This window comes from Pseudoliparis swirei, chromosome 22 (genome assembly GCF_029220125.1).
Source record: "Pseudoliparis swirei isolate HS2019 ecotype Mariana Trench chromosome 22, NWPU_hadal_v1, whole genome shotgun sequence".
NCBI classification, from domain to species: Eukaryota; Metazoa; Chordata; class Actinopteri; order Perciformes; family Liparidae; genus Pseudoliparis; species Pseudoliparis swirei.
This window is the reverse complement of record NC_079409.1, coordinates 13,627,837-13,642,692: the sequence shown is the minus strand read 5'-3', so window position 1 is coordinate 13,642,692 and position 14,856 is coordinate 13,627,837. Positions and strand designations below refer to the sequence as shown.

The window sequence follows — 14,856 nt, the reverse complement described above, 5'->3', positions numbered from 1 at the left end:
AAAAGCAATTGATTAAATGTACTGGGTTTTCACTTGAAGTACAAGTACGAACGTAATTTACAATGGCAGAGGTCTGATTATGAGGGCGATTGTCTTCAGAGTTAATCCATTAATACGATGACTTTAAAGGACAATATGTTTACACTTCTTTTTAAAATTTAATGGCAGTTAGAAACGTAAAGTATTTACTGGTATAATCGTTTAAAAAAAAGCTGCTTTTAATATCTGTGATCTTTGCTTTTATTATTAATAACAATATTTCGGCATCATTGAACAACAAAATAAGAAAAAAATAACACTGTAATTAGAACACAGCTGTTTCTTCTGTATCACCGGGGAAGAGAGGTTGCTGGTTGGTCTGGGTTAGTAAACAACAATGTGGCAGTGGAATGAGTTTGAAATGGAGGTAATCTGTAAGGGAGCGGAGTGACTGATGGATGAGACAGTGGAGGGAGGAAATGCTAGTCTTAGAGTTGGTTCTGTGAGATGGAGAAAGGAAAGAAAAGGAGTGGCCATGAAGACAGGAGAGAGCTTCCCATGAATTACAGATAAGGCACTTAACACACAAACAACTTTAAAGCATAACAACAAAACAGCAACCCTCATTTCTTGAATCCCCCATGAGTCTCAAACACTAAACTGCAAGAAAGTTTACCTCCTTAACATCAAATCACAACACTTGTAATAAAACAGTTTCATAAACACAATCATACCTAAAATCATTCACTTTGAATCAACGTTTAAAATTCTAACCCAGGTTAACAAACATAACCCAGGCTACAAGGCAGTGAATTGAAGAAATCTGGCCCCTATTTGTAAAATCTGGAAATAGTTAATCTGTCCCATTCCAATGGAGAAACCCACATTTGAAATGATTATATAGTCATCAGTTTACAGCGCGTGGCAGCATCAGCGTGAGTCACGACACAAATGGATCAAACAGCTTCAGCCGAACCAGAGAGGAGGAACATTCAGCTCCGTCAAAAACCAGCAGGAAGCTGAGCTTTATCTTGCATTGTTTGTGCTAAGGACTCGTTTCTGGGTATTTCTGACTGCTCACACAGCAAAGAACTGAGAATGATAACCTTTGCAGGTCGGACATCTCTTTTGGAAGAAAGAATTGTAAATAATGAGAAAACAAGAAAGAAAGATGTTCTTTATGTTTAGAGAAAGAATTGACACCAAATGTACTCCTTTGACCTTAAAAGGCAGACACATCTCTAAATGGCACAGGCCGCATTGGGGAGCAGAGGCACGGAGGCCCAGTGCTCGCCATTACAGGGTATCAGAGACACTGTATGTAGTGCAACGACGTGGCAACAGCTGAACACTTATGTAATTGCATAGACAGAAAATTAGGGAATGCCCTATTGTCTCGCTTTTTAAAAACAAAATGTCAATCTTTTGTTCTTCTAAGAGAAAACAAAAAAGATGCAACGAAATACTGCGACACACGATCAAAGCAGAATGCTTTTTTCTTCATGGCCTTTTATCAGCCATTATCCGTCTCTCAGGCACACCGAGCATGGACATGGTCAGCCTCCTCCTTTGTCCATTTTCTCCCCCGTTTCTTTGAATAGTTTTCTCTCTCATGACAAAGAGAAACAGCCACATTTCATGTCGTGTGTATCAGCTGCCGGACCTCTGTGCCCTCGAAACCGACCAATGAATGTGTGCGAGTGTGTTTTTTTGTTGTGCAAAAGTAAGTGTCAAATTTCCTCAGGATACCTGCTGTTTTTGATTTTAGGGGAATGACCCCCGCCACCCCCAAACCATCATCCTTTTTTCTTGTCATCCCTCCCTCCTGCTCCGCTGCCGAGGGATATGAGTCCTTCTCACATTTCTTTGTCCTGACACTTGTTTGCTTTCACTCTGTCTTGCTGTGGTTGTTGTTGTGGACCGTGTGACCGTTTTGCACCGGCCCATTCTTCGTGATGTTCTTTTTATCCTCCTCTTCCTCGCCCTCTTCTGATTCATCTGTTTCATCTTTGTCACTCCTTTCATCGTCTACTTTTTCCTGAAAAACAGCAAAAAAAGTCTGAAATGTGTCAATAATCAATGCTCAAACTGTCCTGGAGCTCCGCCAGAACAAGATCAACCCATCCAGTTACATGCTTGCAAATGTGTGTGTGTGTGTGTCTTGAGGATGTAAGCACTTCCTGGATTTTATTGAAGTATGTCGTGGCGCTACTTCAGAAACAAACTGTATTAGCATTTTGTGGCAAAGAGGGAGCTACATAAAGTCTGGTAGATTGCCTCAAGTGTTGTCACTTGACCTGGTGTGTGGAGTTAGAAACAAGTGGTCCTACTCGACCTCTGTCGCCTCTCGACCCTTTTTGAAGCTACATTAACTGCTATTAGCAAAACACATCTAAACATCCGACAAAGCTGTCAGTGGTTGTATGGTGGATAGTGGAGAAACCAAGTTGTGGACAAGAAAGATGTTTAGAATAAAAAAGCTGATATCTCTGCTTCTGCTTGTGTGATTTTGATGCTTTTTTCTTTTGTTTAAATGGTCTTCACGAGTCAGACAATACTGCAGGAGCGTACGGCTTTGACTGAGACCAGGTCTTCACCCTTAAAACACCTTCAGCCCCTCTAACACCAACAACTTACAGTGCTTATACGCAGTTTGCATCAACTGATTCAGACACTTCATCGGACATGGTTTGTTACTACTGTCCCTCAGGACTTCCACTTCAACTGACTCTAATCAGCTCAATTTACACTTGATTGACTCCATTTCTTTGAGGACATTTATTTGAACTGTTTTGCATTAGATTTGTTTGTCTGCTTACATTGTGGGTGAGGAAGCGGATTGCCATGCGTATAATGAGGACAGCCCAAAAGATATGAAGACACTGCAGAACCATCAAAAGTCCATTGAAAAAGTAGTAGCCGAAGAAGGGTTCATAGATGGTCACGGGATAAACCCAAGTACAGTAAATGATCCTGCAATAGAGACAGAGAGGATTATAGACAAGGTAACTTAAATAACATACAGCTGCATATTCCAATAATATGTTGAAACAATTGTTTAAAATGTGTGTGTACCAGAAGGGAAAGATGACCAGCCGAGAGACGATGAAGATTGCAGCAAATACGATGAAGATGTAGTTACAGGCATTTCGCCACCCAGCGTAGTTGAACATCTTTGCTGACTGTCAGAGGGAGAAAGAAAGAGTGTAATAGGTCAGTTACAGATAAATATATAATGCTTGTTGGACTAAAGAGGACGAAAGTGTAGTTTCCACCACAAGGTGGCAATGTGTCATCAGTGTGTCAGAATTTGTCTCTTTCATCACACTCAGTGAATCATGTGGGAACAAATCATACAGGGGATGCAGCATGTTGTAGCATGGAAGGTATAAATGACATCACATACAATCTGATGTGTTGATAGTTGATTGATAAAGCATGTATGAATGGCCTTTACCTCAAGGAGGTAATCGGAGGAGTCGTGCACCAGCATGATGAGAGTTCCAGCACGGATGTAGTTAACGCACCAGGAGAAGCTGATGAGGAGGATGGTTGCCACATGGTGAACTATCTGCTCATTGAAGTCCTAAAGAGAAAGCAAAGGAGACGTGTTGGTTGTGCTGAGGAAAGGGAAATGTTGGAATTAAATATTTATGTATCGCATGTTTTAATCGTGGGTGAGTGAGAAGTGGTAAACTCTGCTTCAGAGGCATCTAGGTTAGAATAATCATTTGCAGGAACACGTTGTGCCTCTTTAACAAGATGTTCTCCCACTGCGCTCAGCTGACCCTGGCTGAGCGAAGTCCACACACACACACAAACACACACACACACACACGCAACAACAGTCTAATGTCCAGCCAGGTGTCAAACTGATCAGATTAAGAACAGAGAGTGCATTATGATGTAATAATCACATAAAAGTGGAACACACACTCCTGTTTGTGTAGATTATATCTGATTTCCATTCACAATTACTGCTGTGTATCTTTTTCTTCTGTTACCGTCAACGTGTGGTTGTTTTATACCACCTGAACTAAGGAGAAGAGATAAATAAATGCACTCACTTTGCGTTTGACATCAGTAGCCACACTGAAGAGCAGAGAGCTGTAGAAACCCAGCTCAATCATATAGTACCAATACTGAGATGGGAGGAGAGTCTGAAGGAGAGGAAACAGAGCGTTACTTCAAATCAATACAGCAAGTTGAGAAAAACTATCTTGGGAACTAAGACCGCAACGAGCGATTATCATCACTCTTACTGATTGATCTTATGATCTTTATTTTCTTGATCAATTCATTAATAGTTTGGTCGATAATATTGTTAGAAAACAGTGAAAGATGTTCCTTATGGTCCTGTTCAAAAGAAGCTTGAAGCGAACATTATTGACGATACAGTACTGGCTCTCGTACCTTATTGATTAATTAGAGCCCAGGCAGACACAAAAGAAAAGCTTGTTTTATATGGATAAGACTCCAAAAGCCAAATATATTTAGTTAACTATTACGGAAGACAGTGAGCAACTGGTGTATTTTTGCACTTATGTTAAAAAACTTAATTAAATGATGAGCGGCTTATTGAAATAAAAAATGCATTTCAGCTCTATTGGGAACTCTATATTTGGAGGGTGTCTTTTGATTTGTGTCTCAGACTTTCTGCAGTATTCTTCAAATAAAATGTAAGACTTATAAATACAACAAAAATGCAATTCTATTCCCTTTTCATAGTCATACCAGTCAAAGAATAGTGTCCGTCAACCCGGAAATTAGTTATCATTTGCACTTCTGATTTTCTGTTTTTCCTCAGATACCCTGGTGCATTCAGTGTACATCGCAATCCCAGAGACTTACCAGCACAGGGAAACCTTGCCACATCGCCTTCAGGTCATACAGCCAAGGTTTCTGGAAGGAGATGAGACATCAGAGCCCGACAGGTGTATTTATATCGACTAACTCAGCATGGCAATGAGTCTGCCCTTCTGACTGAGAGGTAAGGTTATCACGACTGTGGAAACTGACATGTCACAATGGCCGGGCAGGTGTCGAATGAGCATGTGAACACAAACAGAGTAGAGGAGGAGGAGGAGGAGGAGGAGGAGGAGGAGGAGGAGGAGGAATGGTCGAGGTTAACATGGCAGTACTCACATCGATGAGGGCGGCCAGGCCAGCAATGAAAGCAAGAAGGTAAAAGGTAAATCTCCAACTGCAAGAGAACAAACACACACACACACACACACACACATTCAATACACTTTCTACTCAGTCAATTGTGAAATGACAATAGACACATTTTCCACCAGCAGACACATAAACACATCACAAACCCAAACACAGAAGAATGCCAGAATGAAATGCCAGGCTGAATGAACAGCCTGGGAAGGTCTGGTCAACGGCACTGAGAAGGTCAAATCAGGACACACACACACACAGCCAAACACGTGCTGTCACACAATGAGCGCTGTCAGAAAGTTTCCTGTCTGTGAATCATGTCACAGAGACAGTGAGCTGGGTAACTCCCGCTACAGCCTCGAGTAAAGGTGCGGAGAGGGGATTTCTCACAGGAATCACAGCGGTAGAGACGACCGGTACACAAGAACAGAAAAGTGAAGAGAAAGAAGAGACACTGAGAGTGTAAGTGATACGCCAGTGGGGAGAGTAAGGGAGGGTAACAGAAAGCCTGTTGTGTGCACACAAACAACACATTGACTCAGAAGAGAAATGTCAGAGCATGCACAGAAAAAGAAGAAACTAAAACCTGGGAGCAACAAACATGCAGTCACATGCAGTCACATGCACACACGCGTCTCAGCTGATGGAGTTGCCCAGCTGTGTGGAATGTGGATGTAGCTGCTTCAGAGCCCTTTAAGGATTCATTCGACATGCTGAAGGACAGATTCCCTTTTTAGGTCCAGTGTGAACAGGAGGACTGATTACAACAATCCTCTCGGCCTTTACGGGCACCTGACTTATTTTAAGAGAGAATTGGAAAAAGATGCAAATCAATCCTTTAAAATGTTGAAGCGCTAAGGAAACCTTTCCACGCTATTGAGCAACCCCCATCTACTGAAGGAAATCATGTGACGTGTTCAAACGCTCCAGAACAGCGACCTTTAGTGAGATTATATTTTTGTAAACACCTTCCGACTGTACCTTGAATAAAAACAGATTAGCACTTCAGTGGCACTTGAATGCCACTTATTGAAGGTCGCCTTGGATCAAAGCGTCTGCTCAATGACATGTCATGTAGTATAACGTAAACTGCTGTTGCAAAACTCAAGAATGTTTTTCACAAGGACTATAAGAAGGTTGGGGACCACCTGATGACCCCTCCTCCAGGCCAAGGCTTCATCCATTAGAAATGGATTGAATATAGCATCTTTGATGTATGACAAAACTGAACATAAATGAATTATCTATGAAAGTGCTTGTCTCCATGCACTGCCTGGTGGTCAGTCCTAGTGATTGATGCTAACAGTGTTATATGCTGTCTGTTGCGGTTTATGGCACTTTATGGTTTATCTGTATTTCCACTCATATATTCTAAGTGTCATCTGTTATCAGGTGTAAATCCTACCTGCTGACACTAGCTGGTGTAATTATTCTTGTATTATCAGGTAATCATGCTGTTGGTTTCACTCATAATGCTCCCACATAAATATAACCAACAGTGATGACTTAGCCCCTGTTGCCGAGGCCCCGTGGTAATGAGTGTGGGTGAATGGATTTGTGTGTGTGTGTGAGAGAGAGAGGGAGAGAGAGTGGCATTGTCATGAGTGCATGTTAAAAATAGAGGGCTACTTGTGTCCTCAGAAATGTGCTCATGCAGCCATGTGTGTGTGCGTAAGCGGGTGCTTACCTGGCCTCTCGGAACTTTTTGAGCAAACTCGGTCTGTCTTGGTTCCTTCGTCTCCTGAACCATCGGTGCACTTGTCTTGCTGAATAGCCGGTCTGCTTGCAAAGACTTGTTACTGAAGTCTAAGAGCGGCACAAAGAGATATGATTTAAGTATTCAAATGCCTGACCAAATACACAGCACACTACTCTGTGTTTTTAAAGTGGGTAGGGGTGCGTTCGATTGTGTACCTCTGTGGGGCTTTTGGTAATGTTACGGTAGTAGGATTCCAGTGTGGGGTTGTGATGGACTTTGAGCCGCGTGGTCTCTTTCACGCCGAGCAGAGAAGCCAGGGATGTAGCCACTGTCCTGCAGTCACAACGCGGTTGTAAACATGTAAAGGAGACGACATGTAGATACTTTAAAGACAGTACAGGGTGCAATCATGGACACTCTTTTGATTTGTAAAAACTTAATTAAAATGTAAAGGTAAACTAAGTATATCCTAATTAGAGGTTAGGATGATGAAAGTCAGGATGACGAGAGTTAAGTTTTTAATACTAACAGATTAAGTAAATGACTATGAAAAACAACATGGATCACTTAAAGGAACTGAGCTTTACTTGTTATGGAGAACGACACAACATTGGGAAATATAAATAATTGCAGAGATAAAAATGACATTGCTGGAGTCAAATAATGGAAACATATAATAAAGTTAAATAATTCAAAGTCAGAGGATGAGATACTGATGGGCCGACTGAAGAAGAAAGAATAAGATGAGAAGACAGAAATCACAGGTAACAGAGATGAGACTGGGCAGAACATTTTTTAAAATACAGAAGCACCAGTTTAAGTCAATAACCATAAGTCTAAGATGAGGGGCACAGATATTTAGTGACAGATAGACTGACCTTTCAAAGATCTGACGGATGATGAGGAATGTAAGGGCGATGGGCAGCGTCACCCACAAGTCTTGGGCTTTGGCGTATACTCGTCCGTCCCGATCCTCCAGGTCAGCCCAGCCCAGGCCTTTTGGAAACCACCACCGCTCCTGCCAGAACCACTCGCTCAGCTCCAACAGCATCCTGCAACACGGGAGACACGAGGCGTGAGCAGCAACTCCACGTGTTGAAAGGTTGTAGAGCTAAAGACACAAGTTCTTGAGCAGGGGTCGGGAACCGACGGCTCGCGAGCCATATAGGGCTCTTCCGGTGACGGCATATGGCTCCCAGACAATTTTGAGTTGAAAAAAAGAAAATCTCCGCCCGCCCCCCTGTAATTTTGTCTATCGCGCCAGATTACAGCAGAAGTAATTTAAGGTCCCCCGTAGCATCATGCAGCACCAGAAGTCGCATTAAAAGCAAGACATATTTAATTTATTATACGTTAAAAATACTATATGGCTCTCAATGAAATATAAATATATTTAGAAATATTTGGCTTTTATGGCTCTCCCGGTCAAAAAGGTTCCTGACCCCTGTTCTAGAAGCAGAATCCACACCCAGAAAAATACAGTTCCACTTCAAATCTGGATTCACTTCGGGGCTTTAGGCCGGCAGCCATGCAGCAGCTATGCTGGTCTGGCTGTGTATCGGGGAAGACATCTGTCATTGGGAATGTTGGCTCACATGTAATTAATAGAACGAGATGATGACACCAATGTTCCCCTCTCACTGGAGGCCTGCCTGTAGGTTTTTCCTAATGCACAAGCAGCATGCTGGGAGCTCAGCTCAGGAGGCCCACGTGAGGGAGGAGAAATCAAACCGACAACTGAGCTCCGTGCTTTCCACACCAGCACTTACCGAAACTGTTACCAGCAGCTGCACATGTCGTTTTAATATTCAGAGAGTACAGAGATGAACATTTTCGCTGCGAAGTTCAGGGTGTGGCAGAGAAAGACGGTAAAAGTGGTGGCGGTAATGGAGAACTAGCGGCTGAGAGTAACAGAATCCGTCTCTGGAGTCGTCTCAGATCTACAGTAACTCCCCCTCCACCCACCGCAGCTGGACATGCCGAAGCCCTGAAACCGCTTCACTTCAACTCTCATCCCCACCCTGCTGCTCCCACCGGTCATCAAGAAGGATTCAGTCTTTGGGCTGAGAGCCATGTGTAATGCCCCCCGATACGTAATAAGTGTGCCTGATATCAGACAGAATTGTCAACTTGCTTCGCTCTGTCCACTCAAACTCAGCGGAGTGGGTGTTTCTATAGGTCTGGACAAAAATAAGTCAGATTAGATTCAGAAATCCGATCAGATATTGGTACTGATTTTACGGACACACTTTGGTCGGTACCAAAAAAGTATTGAGGTTTGATACCAAGCATTTGTGTCCATGTCCTCATCTTTGTATTCAGAGCAGCTCTCGGTGTTCATGAAGTCACAGATAAACACATCGCTGCTCTGACACTGTCCATGAGACAACGCCATGCTTCACTGGGTTGGTTAATCCCACATCATGTCATGTTAGTCACGGCCCCGTTTCCTGTTGCAAAAGCACGGCTGACCGAGCACTGGACTATCCTCTCTCTCCCTGTCTGTCTCTCTCTCTCTCTCTCTCTCTCCCTGTCTGTCTCTCTCTCTCGCCTAACCACAGGTGGTGGTGGATAGGAACGATGACATATTTTTCCTAGATATTTTGCCAACTCTTCCACTTCAGTAGCACTACATCTCACTTCTCCTGGTGTGTCCTGACAGATCTCGTGCTCAGCTGAGCAGCTTATTTGTGTGCATGTTTGGCTTTGTAAGAAGCATTGTGACTTTTGAGAAATAAAGCCACACAATCTGAGCTAGAAACAACCTCCCACCCTGCTTCGTATTCTAGGAAGCTGAACTCATTCGCAGTGGATGTTACCGATAGGTTTCTTCTCAGTTCAACCTGAATCATAGGCCGACAAGCTCATAATGCGGTTTCTCAAAAAGATTACAGGCCTCAGAGAAAAATCTAAACAGTCCAGACAAGAACCTGGTAGAGTCCAGGAATATTTAGATAATGTAAACGTACTGCCACGACACCAAGGGAGCGCTTCACCTTTGACACTGCATGGAATAATAACTTTTTATGGAGTTTTACAGTAACCTAACAGAACACTTTGTTCAGCTGAATGATAGGATACTGAGTCGACAAGAGGAACATAAGTCATGAGACAGTTGCAGTGAGTCACTCAAAACACACCATCTATATGCTCATAATTACCCATTCACTCATATCCATCCATACTTACGCTGTTCACTCACAGCTGACTCATCCAAACCACAACCTTTTTTAAACTAGGTGACGGGATGCTTTGGCATCGTATACTTGAGAGCTCAAAGTTAATCTAAGAACCTCAAGTGCACAAAGCTGAAGAAACCTTTAAGGCATTTCATTAGTATTCTATTTGGTGTCTCATGAAGATGAAAGGATTAGTCAATCAACGAATTTACAAAATAAATTAATGTACTGTTTTGTTTCAGTAATTTGTTGTATTAATAATTAGTAATATTCACTGTTTCCAGCTTTTCAAGAATTAATATTTCATGATTTCTCTGTCATACATGAAATCTATTTAACTGAATATATTTGGCAATGGACTTTTTTAGGATACATTTCCCTATTTGAATCGGTCACATGCCTCAGTTTCCACATCACAGCACAAACTATGAAATCCTGAATGCACATTTTGTGAGATCAAGTGTCAGTTCAGGAGGCTGCCATTATCTCTGCACTGATAATCAGATTTAACTTGGTGTCATGCATTGGACATTTTTAAGTTGAATTAGAAACATCCTTCACATTGTACACGTTCTTCTGCATCCAGGTTTAACCGAAAATAGTTTATGGTAATTTGTGCTAAAGTGCAAGATACAGTTACGCAAACACAGAGATTGTGGAAATTGATATAATGCAAGTGGGAGAAAATCTGAAATTGTCCCGAAAGCAGACAGATGGGGGAAAAAAGACTGTCTGTGGTGATCCGTTTGATCACATTTATTCAATCGTCATGTTTCTTGTATCCAAAAGATTACTAGAAAGTTAACGTCAATACATTCAACACTGATATGTGAGCCTCATGAATTATTAATGAAGATATTCAATCAGTCTGAAGACGGATTTGAATAGGCCTGTTCGGGAGGTGTGAAGGTAATATTGTCGTGTTGATTTTTCTAGATTCTGACTAGATTCAGGCCCATTCAGCCCTTTGAGTGAGCACAGTTAGCGTGCCCAGAGCAATTAGATGGCCCCTGGCTATATGTGAGGCTATTCTTAGAGTCTTAGATCTAAATGCTATCGATTCCTGTCTTCTACTGAATTACTGATGAGTCAGTGAACAGAGCTGAAGAAGTATACGTTGACATCATTGATAGATGATAGTTTAAGTTATTTTTTGTCCAGATTAATGAGAAATAAACCAACACATATAGAGGTTGTCACGGTTATGTGGAGATAAACCATAATATCTGTTGGTTTGACCTGGATGCAGGGCTTTCATCAAGAAGAGGCTTTCCCTTGAATTATTCAGTAAGTCTTTCAAATTGACAATCACAGTTAGTAAGTGAAGTATCTTGTCGTCTGGGGAACAATAACTTTTATCATTTATTAATAGGCCAATCATCTTTTAGATGAATTGTTCTATTAAACTATGACCCTGACCCCAACACATACACATTACAATGATCAGAGGCATGCTGCAGATCCTCACAATTGAGAAGCTGGAACAATGAAATGCCTAAACACTTTGCTATTATCATGTTATAGAGTTGCATTCATGAACGAGTGTCCATGCTGATGTAGACACATCTCATCTTGTTCAACAAAACACCATCCCATCATAATCATCAATGTCGCTGAGTCTAAACCCTATCTCAATTTAAGATGTATTTATTATCACACAATCTTTGAGCCTGTGTTCTCTGTCACACTCAAAGAAATGACTCATTGGATGAACTCAATGAAATTGTTGGCAGGTTTTCCATCCAATAATTATATGCAACTCCAACTCAAATTTAGCACATCAGTGCAATACAATGTAATTAATTAGTCCAACTCATTTGTATCAAATACATCTAAAATAAAATAACGATATTCATTAAATTAAATTAATTTGTGTTTGTCCAACTCAAAATATAAACTAACTAACTAAATATGCAAACTCCACACAGAAAGAACGCCCCGACTGGGAATTGAACCCACGGACCTGTGGCTTTGAGGTAACAGTGTTAGCCACTACACCACCGTACAGCCCTGAAAGTGTAAACCTCATGTAAACAACTCATTTTCAGCTGGCGCATGCGCAAAGGGTAGTCCTCAATGAAACACATTTATTTTGAGTTGATATGCGCACCATCTAACCTAAATAAATCTAATAAATGAAAATATTCATACATTTTGTGTTACACCCATTAAATATAAATATCTATTTTTGTAATTGATTTATTTAAATGTATCAAACAATATTTAAATGTGTCACCTCGAAGAAGGGCTTGAATCGTTTTTGTGAGTGTAACCTAAATAAATCTAATAAATGAAAGTATTCCTACATTTTGTGTTACACCCATTCAATATAAATATCTTCGTTTTGTAATTGATTTATTTAAATGTATCAAACAATATTTAAATGTGTCACCTCTAAGAAGGGCTTGAATCGTTTTTTTTAGTGCACTGAGGTGTGCATACAAGCCAAAACGTAGCTGGTCAGTAAGGCAAACGTCAGAGGAAAAGCTAAGTGATGACCACAATGGTAGCAACAGGAGGGGGTCCCAAACTGAAACGAATCAGTTATTAAAAGCCAACAGATATCATTTAAAAGGGTCCACACGTGCTCTAACCCGGAGCCTCTCTGTCCGTAAACACGTGGTGTTGCATCGGCGGGCCGGTAACCGAGACAATGTGACATCATCTGCTGCTAGTTAGCAACCTTTAGAAACCAGCCCACCACTGGGCCACGCGCCAGGTGGCCCGTGTCGTCACGAGGTCTTCGTGTTGTACAACATTAACTGTTGCGACGTACTTATAGCTAAGTTAGCTATAATACAAACATTCACGTGTGGGTTTCGTCTTTAAAACCCCCGCGGGGGCTCGTTTGTTATATTTTATTACCAGATTACTAGCTATGTGAATGCGTGATGACGTCAGAGGTAAGTAAAGGATGGGAGCGCGCGCCCGTCGTTTACGCGAAGATACGCGAATAACGTCGACTCTCCGACATGAAAGTGAAACGGTACTTACTTTGGTGTTCGTCCTCGCAGTGAGGCGTAAAACACGTCTTGTGAATTTAAAAAAATGTTGAGTATTTTCCCACCAAGTCGTCCAGGTCCCCACCTCGCGAGCTAGCTAGCTAAAAACCTAACGGTCCAGTTGAGAGCAGCCGTTTGGATCCAAGTTTAGCATCCGCTCAGATTTCTACACCTTTCCATGGCGTGCACAGTTTGATTTCCCTCGTATGAACGACACCGATGGGGAACAAACACACAGAAGTCCCACAGATGTTGGGAGAATGTGTGAGATACCGCAATGCGACCCCCAATGTAGCCCACCCCCGTCCCATCAACTGTCCAGTCTAGTTTCTCCCTTTCGTCTCCTCCCGGCCAATCTCCCCCTCGTGTGTGTCCCTCGGAGTCGGCAGGGTCGGTTCGGGTGTCGGTTCGGGTGGAGGCGGAGGAGGACGGGCCCGGCACGAGAGCGGAGCGAGAGGAGCAGACCGAGGGAGGAGTGAGAGGATAACGGAGAGGGAGGGACGCAGATGACGCCCGAGCACATGAGAGCGGCTGGCTGATACACGCACAGCACAGCACACACCCGCTTCTCTTTCTTTCTCTCTCTCTCTCTCTCTCTCTCTCTCTCTCTCTCTCTCTCTCTCTCTCTCTCTCTCTCTCTCTCTCTCTCTCTCTCTCTCTCTCTCTCTCTCTCTCTCTCTCTCTGCCCTGTTGTCTGCATACCTGCAAACTTGTCACCTTTCGGCGAAATTCGCCGTTTTGAAATCAAAATAGGTCATCGAGTAGGTCACACAATAGTGTAGATCGAAGAGTTTTTGTTTTGGGTAGAGGGGGGGGGGGCGTTTATGAGATTGGAGTGAGACAAGGAGAACATGCGATGTGGTGATCTTCGTAATAAAACATCTTTGATGGGACACGTCGAAGGAACAGGCTCTTGAACAGTCATGGAACAGGAACAGGTTCATGGAACAGAATCATGGAACAGAATCATGGAACAGGCTCAAAGCTCAGCAGAGCACACAAGTACAAAAAAAAAAGGAAGTTGGTTCATGAACGACTTTAACCATATTATATATAATGATAATGTAAAGTTGTTAATTATTCAGAGGACCTTTTTTTTTCTTAAAATGTTTGTTATTATTATTTAGATTTGCGGTCAGAACAATCAAAAGACCGTAGTTATAAAAGCTTTGAGGTGTCATCAAACAACGTGGTGTCCCCCGTTGCCACCTTTTTCACCCCTCATGAGTTTGCAGGTATGTGTCTGATCACAGACCTTCATTGTCTTTGATATTTTCATGGATGATATAACAGTGGTCCTTTTTTTGGGTCACATTTGCCTCAGCTTTGCTGGAGCTGACCTTTGACCTCATTGTTTTGCAAATATCCCATAACCTACTGTTGATTGGTTGTTAACATGCTGTAGCAGGGCAATATCATTATTTATCTGGTCTATTTGGCAGCCTTTTGTCTTCCACAGAATCACATTTGTTCTGGTATATTTCTTTGGGTATTTAACTGCCTCTTAGATCCCGAAACAACACTTACTTTTGTGATGAAACAGTGACGTCCCCTCAAATTATCTCCTGCATGAAGAAAGGTTTTGTTGAGTAAATAAAAAGGTTATGATTCGAACAATATTAATTTAATCTTTAAAAAAAAGAAGTAACTTTTAAAACCTTTTAAACAAACAAACACATGCACTACCAAATGTGTTCCTTTGCAGTGCAGTGTAATGTTTGCGTTGCCCTTCTTTCAACCCCAGTGTAAGTCTATCCTCGTGATCAGGAACTATAACAAAAACAGCTTCTGAGCGGTTACACGCTGACTGACCTGCTGTACACAATTA

At 42.0% G+C, this 14,856-nt stretch overlaps 1 protein-coding gene across 1 annotated transcript; it reads right to left on the bottom strand.

Moving 5' to 3' along the window:
* Positions 1-196: 196 nt before the first annotated feature.
* LOC130213040 (ceramide synthase 2-like) lies at positions 197-13,534 on the bottom strand. Its single transcript, XM_056444419.1, has 11 exons — positions 13,021-13,534; positions 7,726-7,899; positions 7,063-7,180; positions 6,836-6,954; positions 5,125-5,182; positions 4,831-4,881; positions 4,047-4,139; positions 3,437-3,565; positions 3,055-3,161; positions 2,799-2,952; positions 197-2,017 (listed from the first exon to the last, which is right to left on the bottom strand). Exons 2-11 carry the CDS (start codon positions 7,896-7,898, stop codon positions 1,868-1,870), a joined length of 1,152 nt encoding a protein of 383 aa, XP_056300394.1. The 5' UTR covers position 7,899; positions 13,021-13,534; the 3' UTR covers positions 197-1,867.
* Between the last annotated feature and the right edge of the window lie 1,322 nt (positions 13,535-14,856).